Source organism: Tachysurus vachellii, chromosome 2, assembly GCF_030014155.1.
Source record: "Tachysurus vachellii isolate PV-2020 chromosome 2, HZAU_Pvac_v1, whole genome shotgun sequence".
In the NCBI taxonomy this organism is placed as follows: Eukaryota; Metazoa; Chordata; class Actinopteri; order Siluriformes; family Bagridae; genus Tachysurus; species Tachysurus vachellii.
Window position 1 is genome coordinate 17,633,113 of NC_083461.1, and position 19,100 is coordinate 17,652,212.

The 19,100-nt window shown below is 39.6% G+C and overlaps 3 protein-coding genes across 10 annotated transcripts in view; 2 read left to right on the forward strand and 1 right to left on the reverse strand.

The window, feature by feature from the left end:
- Positions 1 to 1,499: 1,499 nt before the first annotated feature.
- acbd4 (acyl-CoA binding domain containing 4) lies at positions 1,500 to 10,706 on the forward strand. The gene is made up of 11 exons (XM_060861147.1): positions 1,500 to 1,891; positions 1,976 to 2,094; positions 2,245 to 2,365; positions 5,035 to 5,119; positions 5,220 to 5,340; positions 5,662 to 5,793; positions 6,590 to 6,678; positions 6,788 to 6,959; positions 7,036 to 7,241; positions 8,864 to 8,911; positions 9,024 to 10,706. The coding sequence occupies exons 2-11, from the start codon at positions 1,998 to 2,000 to the stop codon at positions 9,132 to 9,134; spliced, it is 1,182 nt and encodes a 393-aa protein (XP_060717130.1). The 5' UTR covers positions 1,500 to 1,891; positions 1,976 to 1,997; the 3' UTR covers positions 9,135 to 10,706.
- Positions 10,707 to 11,680: 974 nt separating this feature from the next.
- hexim1 (HEXIM P-TEFb complex subunit 1) lies at positions 11,681 to 13,608 on the forward strand. Its single transcript, XM_060861157.1, has 2 exons — positions 11,681 to 11,837; positions 12,073 to 13,608. Exon 2 carries the CDS (start codon positions 12,089 to 12,091, stop codon positions 13,127 to 13,129), a length of 1,041 nt encoding a protein of 346 aa, XP_060717140.1. The 5' UTR covers positions 11,681 to 11,837; positions 12,073 to 12,088; the 3' UTR covers positions 13,130 to 13,608.
- Positions 13,609 to 14,427: 819 nt separating this feature from the next.
- Positions 14,428 to 19,100, reverse strand: part of arhgap23b (Rho GTPase activating protein 23b) — a 30,162-nt gene continuing 25,489 nt past the window's right edge. For 6 of the 8 annotated variants that reach the window (XM_060861123.1, XM_060861122.1, XM_060861132.1 and 3 more), the window contains 5 exons: positions 18,584 to 18,709; positions 18,376 to 18,420; positions 17,359 to 17,452; positions 16,385 to 16,416; positions 14,428 to 16,297 (listed from right to left, as the gene is read on the reverse strand). In XM_060861123.1, the coding sequence (XP_060717106.1) occupies positions 15,431 to 16,297; positions 16,385 to 16,416; positions 17,359 to 17,452; positions 18,376 to 18,420; positions 18,584 to 18,709 (1,164 nt within the window). In that variant the 3' untranslated portion in view covers positions 14,428 to 15,430. The remainder of the gene's footprint in view (positions 16,298 to 16,384; positions 16,417 to 17,358; positions 17,453 to 18,375; positions 18,421 to 18,583; positions 18,710 to 19,100) is intronic. The other 2 variants (XM_060861138.1, XM_060861109.1) reach the window with 1 other exon arrangement.

Sequence of the window (19,100 nt, forward strand, 5' to 3'; positions counted from 1 at the left end):
TATACATATATATAAACACTCACCGGACACTTTATTAGGTACACCTGTCCAACTGCATGTTAATGCAAATTTCTAATCAGCCAACCACATGGCAGCAACTCAATGCATTTAGGTATGTAGACATGGTCAAGACGATCTGCGTCAGAATGGGGAAGAAAGGTGATTTAAGTGACTTTGAACGTGGCATGGTTGTTGGTGCCAGACGGGCTGGTCTGAGTATTTCAGAAATTGCTGATCTACTGGGATTTTCACGCAAAACCATAGCTGGGGTTTACAGAGAATGGTCCGAAAAAGAGAAAATATCCAGTGAGCGGCACTTTTGTGGGCGCAAATGCCTTGTTGATGCCAGAGGTCAGAGGAGAATGGCCAGACTGGTTCGAGCTGATAGAAAGGTAACAGTAACTCAAATAACCACTCGTTACAACCGAGGTATGCAGAAGAGCATCTCTGAACACACACAACACGTCGAACCTTGAGGCGGATGGGCTACAGCAGCAGAAGACCACACCGGTACTAGTAAGGTATACCAAATAAAGTGGCCAGTGAGTGTATATATATATATATATATATATATATATATATATATATATATATATATATATATATATATATATATACGTATATATATATATGTAATCTACCAGTGAAAGCCACTAGTTCTGCAAATCATATCAAATTTTCTTTAAACGAAATATATATTATATAGCCTATTCATTTTTAAATAAATCGTTGCTTGTATTTTCGTTGTGTTAAAAAATATTTTTTTCTGTTGCCTGATACAACCCTTTAAATCAGGGGTGGCCAACCGGTCAGAGACCAAGAGCCACATTTTTTACTGTGTTACCGCAAAGAGCCACATCATACACCTGGCCACACTTCACAACATCACCTTTTTTTCCCTGCCATTTTGAGAGCGAACTTGACACAAATTGTTTACTCAAATGATCTTGATCCTACTGGGAAACTTTGAGGTATTTTCATCCCACTCACATGCGCGTTTGGCAAAAAATACCGTATTGAACTCAAGCGAAGCGCACACGCATATTAAAAAGACACAAATACAAACATCGGTATGAACGTAACAGACGCATGAAACCGGACAAAGAGCCGCATGCGGCTCGGGAGCAGCGGGTTGGCCGCCCCTGCTTTAAATGGTGAAAATAAAATATGTAATTTTCTCAAATGAGTATGATCTATTATTGTTATTATTATTATTATTATTATTATTATTATTATTATTATTATTATTATTATTATTAGTGCTACTACTTCTACTACTAACACTACTAACCCTAGGAGATGTTTAATGGGTTGCAGCTATTAGTCAAATTAATTTGTCTTTTAATGTAACTACAGATCTTTGTTGTGTTTAATTTGCTGTGTTTATGCTTTTAGTATCATCACTGTAGTGATTTTACTTTGTACACACTCTCTCTCTCTCTCTCTCTCTCTCTCTCTCTCTCTCTCTGTCTCTCGCTCGCTCTCTCATTCTTTACCACGTGACCCGGAACTGAACTCAATTCCACAGCAGTTTTTAGAAACCAGTTGTAAACGGTCTGAAAACGCACTCGTGTTTTTATCTGTTCTTTAGACTTTGACAGCTCATGAAAGCCGTTTTAAAAAAATATATATATTTGAATACAAATCTGTGCTTGATGTCATTTCAGCAGTCAGACTGCAGGTGAAGTGAGTGGACTCTGCTCAGCTCGGACCACATCAGCAGATAAACAGAAACCTAGCGTCAATGCAAGAGAAATAGAAAACCAAAACGACTTTTATTCAATTTCACAGGTCTATCTGTTGCCTGGTCCAGTGTTATCTGGGTGGGACAGCTGACAAGAGCGTCTCTGAGCCTTGGGGAAAATCCTGTACCATAAAACCACCAGGTTAAGTAAGTGTGCCGATATGAAAATATATTTCCACTGCGGCTGAGTTTAGAGTTTCAGCTCGTTTTATTTCGTTGTTCTTTTACCAGCTGTAGGCCTCAGGCTTTGCTTATGGAAATCCAAGTAGCACATCAGCCCCCTGAGTCTGAAGAGTGTCAGAAACGCTTTCAGGCTTCTGTGGATGTCATCCAAAACCTGCCCAAAAACGGTAATGATCTTTTACACACTCATGGGGAAAACAGAGCAAGATTGTAGTCTGGTATTGTATTAGATGTGTGAAGCATGTAAACTGCAAAATACTCTGCAGCTGTTGATTTCTCATATATTCTGATGTGTATGTGTTCACTGTGATGATCAGGTTCTTACAGACCTTCATATGAAGTGATGCTGCGCTTCTATAGCCTGTATAAACAGGCAGTGTGTGGACCTTGTACAGTATCTCGCCCGGGCTTCTGGGACCCTGTGGGTCGCTACAAGTGGTGAGTGTTATAATGTAATCATTTTTTCTTACCTAGTTATATTGTAGATGGTTTACCGGTATCGGAATGGTTGATTATGTAGTCCTTCATCAAAGGAGTTACATTTACATTTGTTACATTTACATTTGTTACATACATTTACAAGTTACATTTATCCAGCATCTGTGCACAGGAAAGACAAAAAAGTAACTAATATCATCATGGAGCAGGTGGAGTTTCCACTGTACAGGTCTAGAGCTCCTTATTCAATCCTGTTATTGCAGTTTCTGTTATTGAGTCAAATCTGGTGTAGACAATTCAGTGTGTTTCGGGTTGGATGTGTGTTGTTCCTTGATATAGAGCACCCTGTTGTTCAGGGTTAAGATTATATATGGAGATTGATCAGGCCCAGGTGTAAGCCCTGGGGTTTTGCTCTTGCATCCATGGTGTATTCTTACTCCATCACACCCTGATCAGGATAAAGCAGCTAATTAAGGTTAATGAATTAATATTATTATAGTAATTTTCATCTGATTTTCCTGAAAACTCTGTTTGAGGATATCTCTCAGGTGTCACTGAGCAAATGCTGCGATCAGTATGTAATTAAAGTGTAGACCTTTAGCTTTAATTCAATAACATTAAAATTTTATAGTAATTAAACAATCATTAAGCTAAAATAAACAAAACAGACTTATCATAGAGATAGCATAAATTTTAAGACTAGTCAAGACAACAGTTTGGTATATTGCAGCCTCAGCAACACCTAAAGTCCAAGAAGACCATGAAAGAGTTATCAACTAAAGTGGATGGTCAAATTCTACAGTCAAGAGATGCCTTTGTGGGTATAAATACAGTGGGTTTACATCAAGATGCAAACCACTGGTAACAATCAAGAACAGAGATGCTAGATTAGAGTTTGCTAAAAAACTAAAATAAAACCTACTGAGTTCTGCAACAAGATTCTAAGTCTAACTTGTAACAGAAAGATCGGAAAAGAAGTATATGGAGAAGGAAAGGATAGGCTCATGATTCAAAGCATACCACATCATCTGTCAAATAGGGTGGAGCGTAATGGCATGGACATGTATGGCTGCCAAAGGAACTGTCTCACTGACCTTTGTTGAAGGAGCAGGATGAATTCTGAAGTGTGTAGAGCTTTACTTTCTGCACAATTAACTCAAACTGATAGGATGTCATTTCACAGTAAAGATGAATAATGGCCAAAACATACCATGAAAGCAAATCAGTTGAGCATCTTAAGGTAAATAAATAATGAATGTTCTAAAATGACAGAGTCAGTCACCTACCCTCAACCCAACTGAGCATGCTTTTCACTTACTGAAGATAAAATTGAAGGCAGAAACCCACAAACAAGCAGCAACTGAAGCTGGGTGCAGAAAAGGCATGGCAAAGCATCTAAAGGGAGCAAACTGCAAACTCAGCATTTGGTAATGTTCATGGGATCCAGATTTCAATCAGCCATTAACAGCAAATGATTTGCATTCAGGGGGCACGGTGGCTTAGTGGTTAGCACGTTCACCTCACGGGTTCGATTCCCGCCTCCACCTTGTGTGTGTGGAGTTTGCATGTTCTCCCCGTGCCTCGGGGGTTTCCTCCGGGTACTCCGGTTTCCTCCCCCGGTCCAAAGACATGCATGGTAGGTTGATTGGCATCTCTGGAAAATTATCCCTAGTGTGTGATTGCGTGAGTGTGTGCGTGCATGAGTGTGTGTGCCCTGCGATGGGTTGGCACTCCGTCCAGGGTGTATCCTGCCTTGATGCCCGATGACGCCTGAGATAGGCACAGGCTCCCCATGACCCGAGATAGTTCGGATAAGCGGTAGAAAATGAGTGAGTGAATGAATGAATGAATGATTTGCATTCAAGTATTAAAATGAATCCTTATTTTAATAATATTTAATTTGTCTGATTACTTTCGAGCCTTTGTATATTAATTTTCGAGTCTGTGTAATTCCTTAAAGGTTAATGCAGTATTTTATGAAATATAACTGAAAGTCTACACTTCAATAGCACCTTGATGGCTTCATTTTAAATCCATTGTGGTAGTGTACAGAGGCATCTGTGAAATCTTCGCTGTCGGGCAGAAACCTCGTATGTCCAAATTTTGTCAATTTCATATTTTTTCACATATCGATGCTATTGGTCAGTCCCCACGTGGGTCTGTTATTTTTACAAGTTATTAACCAATCTAAAGTCTTGAAAAATAACTTGAGTGCAAGTCTCATAACTCCATTGGACACTTCAACTGTCCACCTCTTCCTCACTCCGTGGGAGAGCTTCGCGGCATATTTCTCCTCAAGAAGAGTTGCAATGAATCAACACGTCTTCTGAGGTAAATGTCTTCAAAACACCGGGCTCAAAGAAAAAAAAATCTTGACCCCCGCTGGTGCTCGTCTGAGGACAGGAATTTAGCCTAAGACACTCCACTGCAACGCGGACTAAACCCTGTGCACTGCAGATAAGGTACGGAGTTTTTTTAATTTCCTGAAAAGTAATGGTTTTGGAGATACGAGGATTCCGCCCGACAGCGACGATATATATATATATATATATATATATATATATATATATATATATATATATATATATATATATATATAAATAATAAAATTTAGTCTTGGTATAATAAAATATAGGCATCTACCAAATGCGGAAATTTTCTTTTTACAGGGATGCCTGGAATCGGCTTGGAGATATGAGCCGTGAGAGTGCCATGGCTGCCTATGTTGATGAGATGAAGAAAGTTGCACAAGAGGTTAGCAATGTAGCTTTTCTCCTGTTGAAAATTTCTCCAAATCCTCCTGAATTTACTTTGGGGGGGGAAAATTGTTGAATTAACACATTCTCTTTAAAAGGTTGTAGACAATATGCCCATAAATGAGAAGACAGCATCTTTTTACCATTATTTTGAACCACTCTACAATGTCATTCATGATCTACCAAGACCACCAGAGGCACTACTGAGTCTGAGACAAGGTGAGTATGTAACAAGAGTAGTCAACTGCACAATATAGTGAATAGAAGTCCATTTGCACTAACTGCGATTAAAGTCAAAATAACTATAACATGCAAGTAAGTTGACTATTTTTATACTGGTCCCAAGAAGCACAATAAAACAAATTTAATTAAACAATAAAAGATATGTAACCAAAAAATGTGTAGACATTTGTGTTTGGATGCAACTGAATACTAAAGTTCATTAATTTAATCCACTTTCCTAACTTAACTAAATGTGAATTAAAAAAATAATTTTCTTAGTTATTTAAAAATATGAGCTATTGTTATATTTTGTGTCAGATATAAATGCAAACCAAGCAACTGAAAAACCACATATGGTTGGTGCTATACAAGAAGAAATAACTCAAGAGCAAAACCAAAAGGTGGATCTTGAGCCTGTCCTTAACATCATGCCTCCGAGTGAAAGTGCAGGTAATACTTAATGTACCTTAGACAACATTTAGTCTTTTTTATTTTTCAGTTCGAACAATTACATATTATTTGGGCAGTGAATTCCTTTATCGGTTCCGTAAAAAATGGCATTATACAAAGGTAAAAGTCAGCAAGTATATATAAAATATATTCCTCACTGGTGATACAAGGCCAATGTAGCAAAAGGGAAGCGTTCAGCTACTACACAACAAGACGTGTGTGGTTTATTACATTGTTGTGTATAAACATGGAAAAAAAAAGCACTGCAGCACTTTAATGATTAGTTATATATATCTTTAGGCTGAAGTAATTGCCATCATCAGCACAAAGTTCCCACACACAGGCATCACACTTGATTTACAAGGAAGTGGATAATAATATTGTTGCAATTTCATTTGTATACTTCATTTTTATTGGCCAAAAACGTCTGATATTTTTATTTACTTACTCTGATCAAGATCAATCTGCAGAACAAGAAAATCTCTTCAGACAACAGACGTTTCTTGTCTGGACTAGTACATTTAGGATAAGTTATGTAATTATGTAAGTTGTAGTTTTGTCTCACTCGTGGTTTTACCTTTGGTTCAGGAGGTAGGCAAATGTAAGATCTGTCCAAAAAAGAAAACAGTACATAGATGTTTGTGTTGAAATTGAGTATTTCTCTGAGAGAATTTGCAATACTTCAAAGTCCACTTCCACCTCAGGACCCATATACCAATGATGAATTCCAAACAATCATGCTTACATCATTTACTTAGTATTAAATCAGTCTGATCTAGCTGCTACCTGTGTGTAGACTTGGCTCTGTCGGATGGTCTGGTGTTGACTAGTGACTCTGAGAGCGAACTTTTCTGTGACTCAGTGGAGCAGCTGGACTACATTAAGGTATGAACTTCTAAGGTTGACTTCTATCACGCTTGGCAACACAGGCTTGTGCTATTGTTAGAAATGCAGAGCTCACAATGTGCTCACTTTACTTGCCTTTTATATTCAGCCGGTTCCTGAGCCATATAGCGAGCAGAATCTGCACGTGAACTACACACCTGCCCTACAGGTGACCCAGCTAGGTGCTGGGCAGGGTGGAGAGGGGGGTGGGAATGGACCACCACCAAGGAGGTGGGAACAAGGAAGAAACAGAATGAGGCATGGATGGAGGGAATCTCCTGGTAAGTGCTGAAAAAAATTTGATGTTGGATTTAGACTTGATTATATATGCAGTGGTAATTTCTTTCCCATGTCTAGGCAGTGTTCCGTACAACAGCGGTAGACGAGCTGGGCAGCAGGCTTCAGGGGAAGGAGGAGGAGGATACAACCCTGACAGAGGATCTGAAAGACTTCATGACACACAGGTGCAAGAGCAGATAATACTGGCACTACAGAGGCTCAGAGAGGACATGCAGAGCGTGATGGAGCGGCTGGAGGTGGTCGAGGGCTTGGCTGCGGCTAATGTAAGGCTCTGCTGTTCAATGCAGACAGAGTAATTTAACAAATTATGTAATCTGTGAGATGTTGAAAGATACCAAAATTAGTACAAAATAGTTTGGTAAAGGTGTGAAATACATGCAGTTTAAATAATGCAAAAAAAAGTTCCAGTTTTGAAAAAAAGGGTCTAAAAAGTATTGCGTTAACCATTTGTTTTACAATTTGCAGCCATTTTTCACAGTCCCTACATTTTCACAGACCCAAAAGTAATTGGACAAACTAACATAATTCTAAATATAAGGACTATTTTTTATAGTTTGATGCAAATCCTTTAAAGTCAATGATATCCTCAGTAAAGGTTTAAAAGAATGAACTGACAATTCAGAATTCATCCTGCTACTCCTATCAGCAGTCACATAATCAATAGACCAGTGAGCCAATTCCATTGGCAACCATACATGTCCATGCCCCCACCATGTTGATAAATGATGTTCCAATGCTTTGGATCACACAGGATAGGCTGTTTGAGATGTTTTGTAACAGTTTTTTCTGGCCTTTCTGTTCTTTAGGTAAACCCTCCGTATTTACGTTTATGAAGGTGTCTCTTGATAGTTGGCATTGACAATGATATGCCTACCTCCTTAAGAGTGTTCTTGACTTACTTAGATTTTTGGTAAAGAATTGTGTGATTTAATTTATTTGTCTTTCGTTGTCTTCCAGGTCTTTTGGTGTTGCTGAGCTCAGTAGTGAATTCCTTATTTTTAACATTATACCAAACTGTTGACTTGATCATTCCTAAAGTATATGCTATCTCTGTAGTAGGTCTGTTTCAGCCTAATGTCTCCTTCACTTGTAATAACACCATTCTGGACCACATTTGACAGTTGGAATCAACTCCAGACCATTTATCTCTTTGAATAGTCATGAAATAACAATGTCGATGAAACTGCTCACAGCTGTACTTTGGTTAAGGGCTTTGAATTTAAGCTGAAAGTCTAGACTTCAAACATGTCTTGATTGCTGCATTTCAAATCCATTGTGGTGGTGAACAGAGGCAAAGTTGCCAAAATTGTGTCACTGTCCAAATACTTATGGACCATGCTGTAGATGCTAGATAGAACTGTTAGAAGAATGAAACTATTTAGGTTCAGTAATTCCAGTCCTTTGGCATTTTTGATGGATTAATATATAGTGGATTATTATCTAGTGAATTATAAAACCATAGATTTGATTTAAAGTGGTGTGTGTGTGTGTGTGTGTGTGTGTGTGTAATGTAAGCCACTAAGATCCACAATTAAACTTGCATTTTAATTAACTCAGTAAAAATACTGAAAACAGTATTATTAACCATTGAATAAAAAACTTAATTTATAAAAAAGTAAACAAATACTGGGTTCCCAGATCTTATTTAATTACTGAATAATTGTTTTTTAAACAGCTGTTTGATGTGCGTAACTCTGATCTTGAAGCTAAATCTAGAAACAGAATTTTCACTGAATGAATGTTGACAAGGAGACTGTTTAGGGACACCTACAATGCTACAGTTCTGTGATTTGTTTTTATGTCCATATGCAAAACTTTGGATAACAGTGTACCTAATGTGGAAACTGTTCTCTTTTTTTGTTTTTCTTTTTTCAATACTTTTAAGGCCCAGAATTCACAGTGGAGACAGATGCAGTTAACATCTCAGACTGAGGTAATGTCCAGACTTTAAAACGGAGGAAAAAGGAGGAGGAAAGAGTCATGTTTTTCGAGTATGAATAATAACCCCGTATAAAACGTAATGGACATTCCACTTTTGTCCACAGGTGGAGAAATGGTGGCCATTTGATGTATCTGGCCAAACTCTGCTGCTGCTTCTGATCTGGCCTTTCATCGCTCAGGGAATGATATTCTGGATACGGCAGAGGAAGAAATAACCTCAAAATCTCACATGTCTATAATATGAATGTATCTTGTGTAAGGAGATCAGAATACATAAAGATCAATATGTTATTTTAGGGTGAGGTATAGTTGCCTGAAGAAAACAGGGATGCTTTTAAAATAGTTTATTTCAAAATGAAGCACCTAATGAGTCGGCACATCCTTTTGAAATAAACTCTGGGAAATTTAACACAGTCTGTAGGAATTCTCTGTTTTCTCTGAGGATATCATTGACTTTTTTCTTTTAGCACCTGTTGGTGCATTTAAACTAAATCCTTTACATGGGTAAAGTTGTACTAAAGGGCTGAAATGACGTCATCAAACATGAAGTATAACTAATGTGAATCTTATTGTTTGGCTTAACGGATACATAATGCTTATTGACTGCATCATATTAAACGGGATAAATCAGTATTGATAAAACTTGGTTGGATGTTATACTGTACAGACTTTCTAACCATTTTAAACACTTTTTTGTCTGAAAGTCATTGTTTAAAGAGGCAAAATGAACACACCAGCATAACCTGTGTTCCTAATCAGGAAAGCCTTAAATTACATGTATGGCCTTCATGTGGATTTCAGAATGGGATCAAATATCAGAGCTGACTTAATGCACACAGTACAATATAACAGTGAGAAATGCTCAAGGAATGTTTTATTGCACAACTCCTGTATTAATTAATGCATGTATTAATACTAACAAAACAGGATGCTATTATTTAATGCAAACACAAGATGAATCTTGTAAAGAAAGAAAGTATGTATTTGGATGAGTGTGATGAGTTTTTATTTGCTCTTTGTAACATTTTACAACAGTTTTGTACAGATCCGAGGTATTCCAATGTTTTTTTGTTTTTATGTTCCAGTGTGTAATATATCTTACACTCCATCCAAATACATAAACAATGCATTATGCAAAAGACAGCAGTAGGTCATGTCAGTGCATTGTTTGTTTGCCATGATCTGGTTCATTCGCTGTTGTATCAGCGGGAATTATTTTATTTATTTATTTTATTTACTAAATGAGGCCGTGATGACGAACTAAAATCTAGTCCTGGTCGAACGCCATTGCCGTGGCGTCCAATCCATCTGATAGTAAATAGCTTGGTACACGTTAGCTGGCACGCTGCTTAGCTAAAAGTGCAAACTTGTTTGATATATTCGTCGTGAAAACGTGTCTATAACCTAAGTCGCATTGAAGTGCTAAAATTACAAAATAAACCGATATTGTTGCTCGGATGCCATAATCCTGCTAAAACAGGCCTGTTGTTTTGTTATGATGAGCAGCTGTAGTGAAGCTAAAGCTAGTTTAACTTCCCTAGCGAGGAAATGGCTTCTTGGTGAGTCAGGACAGGCTCAGTTTGGTAACCAGTTAGCTACGTAGCTAACCTATTTAGGGCATCGTGTTTATTGTGGAGATAAACACGCAGTCGCTTTGCTGCTTGGAAATCTGCTTCAGTTAACTTTCTCCACCAAAACTAACTCGGACAGAAGCTAGTTTACGTACACTAACAAACCCGCTAGCTAGTTAACCTAGCTGTGCCATCTGGCTAAATAATCTAGCTTTTTTTTAAAGGCACGTTTGCGACCAGAGTCGTTGTGTATATGGTGAATACTGGAAGATCTTTTTGTTTATGTGGGAGGCGCAGCAAACTGTATTTTATTGATGTACTGAAATACACATACTCTAAGTTGGCAATCTTCGCACGACTTGGTAAAGCCGCCGTTTATGTAGCTAGCGAGGTTAGCTAAACACTGACTAGCTAGCAGGCGAACAGAAAAGCTAACGCCCCGCATTCTCTTGTTTTCACGATACGTTCGATGTCTTTGAAAAATACGCTCAATTGTTGGTTCTCTCTTTTTTTTTGTAAAGAAATAACGTCACACACATTTCGATTTAAAAAAAAAATAGAATAATAATCAATCTGGTCGTGAAAACGGTCGTATTCGTTAACTCCACGAACACACACGTTACCAGACACTCAATGGCTCAGCGCTGCCGTGAAATAAGGACTACTTTGTGGACGAAGAGCCGTTAATTACGTTGGTAACGCGAGGTATGTGTGCCATTTCCAGTGGACCATAACGTACACGGAATTGTCAATATTGCGAGATTTTCTTATGACCGAGGTATTGCAGCATTTCCTTCTTTTCAACGCGTTATATTATTTTGTGTTCAATAACCGAGGTTTTTATTATATTTTTTACTTAAGAAAACGACCATACCCGCTTCAAACCATTTGGTATCGTCCACTAGAACAACCGGGACGGCTTTCAGACAGATTGACGGAGCAAACAACCAATCAGGATGCTCCTTTAAGGAAGCAACGGCAGAAAAAACTTTCGAACCAATGAAGTTCTAGAATGGGCGTGCCTCATTCGGGACTGAAAACAATCAGTGAATTGTGGGAAATGTAGTTTTAAGTGCGACTTTGCTTTATAGGCCAATGGACAGCTGAACTACAAATCCCAAGATGCGACAAAAAATGAGGACTAGCCGCATGCGCCCTTTACATCGGGGAGGTAATAAATTCACAAGCAACACTCGTCTCCGTAGCAGAAGCGAAAAGGAGTTTACAGTGGTTAGAAATGTGCTCGGTCCTGTCAAGAAACCCAGCTAGTTGTAAACGGAGCGGAAGGAGTTAACATTATCAGTCTCAAGTAGAGTAATAAGTAAAACGATAGACTGAAGTTAAACGGTGAGTTTTATTCGCTCGTGACTTTTTGAGTTAATTTGTCGGTATGTTAAATAGTCATTATTACAATAGAAACATTAATTCTCAGTTTAATCTGTTCTTTGTTTTGTTTTTAATGTAAGCTGACGCTTTGTTTATTATCTTTTTTCTTTTTGTAATGTCTCAGTTTCGTTGATTGGTGAGTTTTCAAGAAATCTGTGCGATCATCACTCTGATCACAAACTTCTATCTCCTTCAGGTGGGAGTGTACAGTTATGGAGCTGAGTAAAGACGCTGCTGCGCCGGAGGCTGGCGACAGGGGGCGCCATAGAGACGACACGCCGAGCGTCATCGCGGAGGAACAAGTGCAGCGAAATCCACCGGAGTTTTGTCCCGGACTCGTCTCCGGAGACACCTACCCCATTTGCCGCACACGGAAGAGGAGCGACCCGGAGCCTAAGACCGGCGACGCTGCCGGTGACGAAGGAGACGTGACTGAAAAGGCGCCCAGTAAAGCGCAGGGCGACCGGGACCCCCGGAATAAGAGCAGGTCCGGCTGCAGTTCCGAGGGCGCAGCGGACGGCCGGCAGGGCAAAAAGAAACACCGGCGGCGGCCGTCCAAGAAGAAGCGACGCTGGAAGCCGTACTTTAAACTGACCTGGGAGGAGAAGAAGGAGCTGGACGAGCGGGAGAGCGCGCGAGCGTCGCGGGTCCGAGAGGAGATGTTCGCTAAAGGTCTGCCGGTGGCTCCGTACAACACCACGCAGTTCCTGATGGAGGAGCACGACCGAGAGGAACCCGACCTGAACACGGAGCGCAGCAACCGGAGGTCTTTCGGTGCAAGTCGTTCTGAAGACACGGCAAGCGAAGAAGACTTCTTCGAACCTGAAGATGACGAGGAAGAGGAAGGAGAAGGCGGAGAAGGCGGCGAGAGCGACGGCATGGGCCGAGCTGGGGGCGCAGGGGGAGAGTTCCTGCAGCGGGACTTTTCCGAGACCTATGAACGGTACCACGTAGAGACGCTGCAGAATATGTCTAAACAGGAACTAGTGAGGGAGTACCTGGAACTGGAAAAGAGCATGTCGCGCCTGGAGGAGGAGAACAACTGGTTGCGGCACGCGCGGAGAAATCCGGCGACTCCTGGCGAGAGCGCGCAGCGCGTGCACGAGCTGGAGCGCGAGCTGGAGAGACTGAGAGCGTTGAACAGCGAGCTGCTCTTCCACTGCCACCACACTGCGGGACACGTCGTGAACGGCTCTGCTGCCTCAGAGCCCGAGAAGGGACACGCCGAGGGCACAGACACGGGCACACAGTGACGGACACACGCGGTGGACAATTCGCTTTGTTTGTTTGTTTTTTCTGATTTTATCCGTTGTCTTACTGTAAAGCTACGGTAGCTAATGTGATGCTGTCGGCCCGAAAGGTAATGTCCTTTTTTTCCCCTGACAAGTTTTAAATATTGGATTTGTTTGTGAGGTCCCATAAAATGGTCAGTTCGTTATAATGTAGGTTAGGATTTTTTTTTGCACACGTGACTGGATTTATTAAAAAAAAAAAAAAATAATAATAAAAAAGGCTTTGTTTTTAGAGTTAATTCATTTGACTCAGTCACGTGTTCATACTGCACGTGAAAACAACACTGTCATACACACATCTGTAAGTTTGCCATAAAACTACGTGTTTTTTCTCCATCAATCCTGAAAAATGAGCTGTTTGGTACCTGATCTTCTGCTATACACTTATTAATGCATGACCAATTCAGTATGTGGGCTAATAAATCTGTGGAAAACTGTTATTGGCATTTGTTTTCATTCAGATATATCAATTAAATTATTTTAAAAAAGCACTTATTGGGTTTATTTCATATCTTTTCTTTGACACTTTACTGAGATAAAATGGTAGGACAAGGTTCTGAGTGCTGAGTTTAATAACACTGGTCACATCCCAATCTCTGTATTTCTGTGCAAAATGGTAAGCAAGAGACACCAATGTGACCCAGACCTACTGTTTAGTGCAGTAATATGCAGAGTTTATTTATAATTGATATTTTCCTCTGTCTTATCTTGTCTCATGGAAATGTGATTCCCTTCATCAATTTTTTTTTTCTCATGCAGAAACGCTTCCTTTTGTTTCTCACTTCCTTTTCTGTCTCTAATTTATTAATGCATAACATGACATGTTTGCGAAATGTCTCGGGAACCGCTCTACAATAGAAAATAAATCAGTGTTCTGTAATCTATGTGGATTCCAGTGCTTTGGAGAAAAGTGCATTCATCACGAAGCGTGTCAATTCAATAGAATTTGCATTTGGATCCGTTTCTCTGCCTTCACACTTTTTCATCTTACTGATTTTATTTAATAAAGTACAACCACCTCAGCCCTGGTCTGAGCTATATTATGTATGTCATAGAGAATTGCTATGGAATATAAACTATCACTGTCGGTCTTAACAAATGCCTGCTTGTTCCCAAAAAATTGTCTGTTTTTGTCACTCCATTCAGAGCAGCAGGCTCCATTTGCAGGATGCCTGTAATGAATGTCAATACCAGTCTGATGTTTTTCATGTATTTTCTTTCATCTCCCTGATGTTCTCCCTATGAAATAAATACATACATAGAAATAAGAAATCTTTATATAACAGTCTAAAAGGTAAAAAATAAAAAGGGACAATTCAAAACAACCGTATGTATCATTTGTACACAGAGGTTAACTTAGCAAGGCTTTGTACAAGTGTTACAAAAAATATATTGGTCCACATGAACACCCACATAGTGTATAAATGTACACACAGGGCAAAGACAATATAACATACAGAACAGACATATTAGGTCATAGACGGCATGAGGTTGGCAGTAATTACTGGTCAAACAAAAAAATCTGCAGTGGCTGCTTGAAGCCACCAGAGGAGAACAAGTATTGTAGGTCAAAACACAGAATAGAAAGAGAGAGACTGATTGGCACACCAGAGCTGAAGGTAAGGTTATGTTGTATTTCAGTGCAGCTGCTTTCAGCTGTTCTTGCCACAACCACTTTGTGTGTAATACTGTTATTTCCACTTATACAAGGGGAGACTTTATTTGGGGAATGGGTGCAAGAGAACAAGACATATTTGTGAATTACATCAGACCCTTTTTAGCAATGTATGTACATAGTGTGTGAATTGTGAACAAACGGCAGCATGTATTGTTATGGCTGATCTACGGTTCTCTGATCTTGAACCTGAGTTCGGGAGCCATTTTGTGTTTGGTGTTGCTGATAATGTGCAGTGAAAAGTCTTGTGGATGTGCTGTGAGGATCCTGCTCTTTCAGTTGAAGTGCCCTCCTCTAGTGATTAAGGAGGTGAGATGGAAATGAAGCTGGAAAGGGCTCAAAGTTATTTATTGCAACAGTGCAGAATGCCGAAAGGCTGTAAGCCTTTATTGCATAAAATTTTACATGAAAAATTTGCTTTCGGCATGGTGCAAATATGCAGTTAATAACTGAAATGGATTCATCTCTAGCCAATCTTTCCTTCATTTTAAGACTTACTTTGAACCTTCTGCCTTGATATTTGAGTAGTGTGCTTTATTACCCTTCAACATAATGCATTAGGATTCAGGGTGTTTAGATGTCCTTGTTTAGCCGTCCCCACTATTTCCTACCACTGTATGGCGTCTCCAGTCCCTCCGCCTTCTACGTGTCTCTGGGGAAGCATGTCGCCGCTGAGTCCCTGACCTCCACAAGTCGTTGGCAGAGGAAAGTATGTTGGCATGTACCTGACTCAGCCAACTCTGCTGGACAGAGGAGTCTCTGCTGGGGGACATGGCCTGACGCAGCCTCTCCTGGCCACGCACAAGTGAGGCTTTGACTCGGGCCAGACCCACAGCCCGCTCCAGACCTGGATCTTCATATAAAGAGCGAGGGCGCGCCCTCTCCCCACGCAGCTTCTTACGGCTTGCCAAGTTGCCCTGGCTGAGCCTGAGGGCATCGCTGGAGCAGGGGGATGATGGTGAGCTGGCTGACTGGTCTGTGACTCTTGGCCCTGGAGAATTCTGGTAGGAGTAGAGGAAGCTTCGAGGCCGCTGCAGCTGCTCTCGCCCTAACCGCGCCCTCATGGTGACGCCCACCCGTATACCATCATCTTCTTGCTGGCTACCTCCAATCTCCCTCCCTCCCACCTCTTGTTCTCTTCCCTTGTTTGCCTCCATCATACATTTGCCTACTACATCCTTTTCATCTGCTTCTGTTGTCTGACTTTCTGTGCTTTGTTCAGCACATCGCATCTTGCTCTCCTCATGACCCTCGTCTGTCTCATCCTCCCCATTCTCACTCAGCTCTCCATAGTTGCTGGATTTCACCGGCTCGTGTTCCGAGTCCTCATCGCTACTGCTATCTGTAGGGCAGGCACTTCGATGCTTCTTTCTCTTCCGGGTCACAGCAGATATGATGGATAGGGAAAGGAAATCCTTGGCGCTCACTTCTTTCTTTGATATTGAAGATCCCTGCTACAGAGAATCAATAATGTTTAGGCTTCAGAGTTCACTGTAATGTCACACAGTGCTGATATTTAAATAAAGAATGTAGAATGTTACCTTGGATTTGGCTAAATCGCTGTTAGTGGAATCTGTGCAGGTGGATAAAAGAGAGAAGTCAGGAGTTTGCAGAGCTGGATAAACAAATGAGAACTGTGCAATATGTTCCATAACCGCAAATAAAATGTACTATGGAAAAATGTATTATGGGATTAGTTTCTATTTTAATGCATGATGATGACTGTGAAGATCTAAAAAGGTTTCCTCTATTGCAGAAAAGTGATAGCAAGTAAATATATTGAATATAAGCAAATTTCAACTAACATTTCTCTTTATTAGATTTCTATAACAAATCTCACTTTCAACTTTATTATTTTGAAACAAAGATAATTAAGCCTATTTCTATATATTTTACTGCTTTCATGCTTTATGTTCATTTATTCTCTTGGCAAAATATCTTTATTATGTCAAATATTTATTTATAGAAAGAAACAATTCAGAATTGTACATTTTCCCTAATGTGAAATATTAGAGAACTTTCCCTTTATTCAAAATATCGTCACTTGCTAAGATATAATTTTTGCAGTGATTGTTGCGTGATGTTATGAGTTTCCAATAGATGTGTCAATATGATCATACACATGCTAAATGAAAGTTTTGTTATGCATGAATGCTGGATGCTGAAGATCTTTAAAGCATCCTAAACACACATACACAATGTCAAGTGTAAATCCTGCTCCTACCGCAGAGTTTGATCCAGTGGCACAGCTAGGATCAGAATTAAGAGATGTTCCGAAAAGAGGTAGAAAAAAGAGACAGACAAGAAGTTGGCAAAAAGGATCTTAAGGTAAGATTATAACAAAGAGGAGAAATTAAACTAGTGTGGTACAAGAAAGCCAAAGTTGGAAAAGAGGTAAATGTCTTCAAAGTTACAGGATAGGAAATGGATTTCTTTGTCATTTTTAAAGCTTTATGTGGCAGAGCACCTGAAAGAGCAAACATAAAGACATAAAGTCAACTATAGGGTGATTCACCTGAGGCGTCCCCCATTGTTGCTGTTCGCCCAATGTTGGAGAGGAGGTGGTCGATATTTGGAACGGGCTGCTCATCTCGCTGGTCCTCAGGGGTCTGAAAAACAGAGAGATTTCCCTCAAATATTAATCCACAAGCTAATCCTACCAATTTGGAGAGCATTGATACAATAATGTAGGAAATTCTAAGAATAGTCTAATGTGATAAAGCTGTCTTGCTTGGCTTAGAAACTGCCTGAGAGGCCTGCCTGAGTGCTGTTCATATTATAAGCAGGCACTTTCATTAGAATCAGGATGCACAGCACGGTTTCACAACTGTCAAAAAATAACAGTTAGTTGTTTAAAGAAAGAGCACCTAAAAAATCTCCTTCTACCTATGCACTTATTAAGGTAATTAATCTTGAAAAAAGGGGACAGAGCCAGACAGAGACAGAGTGTCAGGAAGCTGTGATGATGTGGCAGTAAGCTGGGATGTGATCTAGCACAGGCAATCTGAATGACACTCAATGTGTTACAGGGAAACAGGATGACATGTTAATGGCCAATTGTGTGACCATGGTTGTTGAGACGGTTGATTAAAAAGAACATTAAAAAAAAGGAACAACAAAGAAAAATTGTCTGGAAACTGGAGCTATTTAGAAAAAAAAAAGTATTTTTAAGTAATCAAAGTATTTTATCAGGATTCACACAGAATGTGAGAATCCTGATAAAATACTGTTCCAAAGCTGCTAGACTGAATGACTCAAATCCTGATAAAGCTATGCTAAATTGTCCAGCCTTTTCTGATGACCGGTACTAATGAGATTTAGTTGATTTGCTTTGAGGAAAAGAAAATGATTAAATAAATCTAAAGATGACTACAAATGCACAGAATGAACAGGTATAACAGTTTCAATCTGATTCAAATCATAAGCTTTGAAACCATGAGCTCAATCCATGTGTGCAATGAGTATAGTTTATTTTCAGATCACAGCTCCTATCTGCTATATACTGTAAATGTGCACCACAGACAGAAAGTACCTTCTCATCTTTATCCATCAGCTCATCAGAAAAGAACCAGGCATGCTGCAAGAAAGAGAGAGTCAAATGCAATTCTATATACATCCATATTTGAAGTGGATTTGTTCAAAGTAAACAGATGCAGTTATTAGAAATAAAAATATGTCCAGGATTTGAAAAGGAAATGGAAGAAAGAAAAAAAAAACATCAAAAAGCATAAAGTGCTTACATGCAAAATGAGGGTCTCCACAATCTTATAGCGGTCAGGCATGTGAGTGACCATGTCTGTCATATTGTCCTCTGAGGTACGCACAAGTGTAGGACCAAAAACAAGAGCAAGGTTTCTGGGCTCCATCTAAGAGATAAATGCAATAATGAAGTGGCATGTCCAGGCTCATGAAATAACATGTTGGAAGATTTTGAACATTTATTTTTGAAAATGACTCAACATGTGATGGCCACGTGATGTGCATTTATTTATTTATTTTTTTACCTTATTACCATGCTTTCTATGCTTTATTAACGTGCGGTGATCCACCAGGGGGCAGTGTCACATCAACTTTTTACACCTCTTATTAGTCAAGTGTAATTACTCAAGAAAAATAATTCACAAAAATCTTCAGGTTCATATTTGTACAAGTGCACACAGACATATGTACCCAATGTTTACTGTAGGCTAACAAACAAAATAGGATTTAAATAATATAAACAGAATGTAACTAAATTAGACAAGCCATAGGCCAGGC

Coding starts and splice junctions, on each gene's coding strand:
- acbd4 (XM_060861147.1), top strand. CDS start 1,998: ATGGAAATCCAAGTAGCACATCAGCCCCCTGAGTCTGAAGAGTGTCAG. Junction 2,366..5,034: donor CCTGTGGGTCGCTACAAGTG/GTGAGTGTTATA, acceptor TTCTTTTTACAG/GGATGCCTGGAATCGGCTTG. Junction 5,120..5,219: donor TGAAGAAAGTTGCACAAGAG/GTTAGCAATGTA, acceptor TCTCTTTAAAAG/GTTGTAGACAATATGCCCAT.
- hexim1 (XM_060861157.1), top strand. CDS start 12,089: ATGGAGCTGAGTAAAGACGCTGCTGCGCCGGAGGCTGGCGACAGGGGG.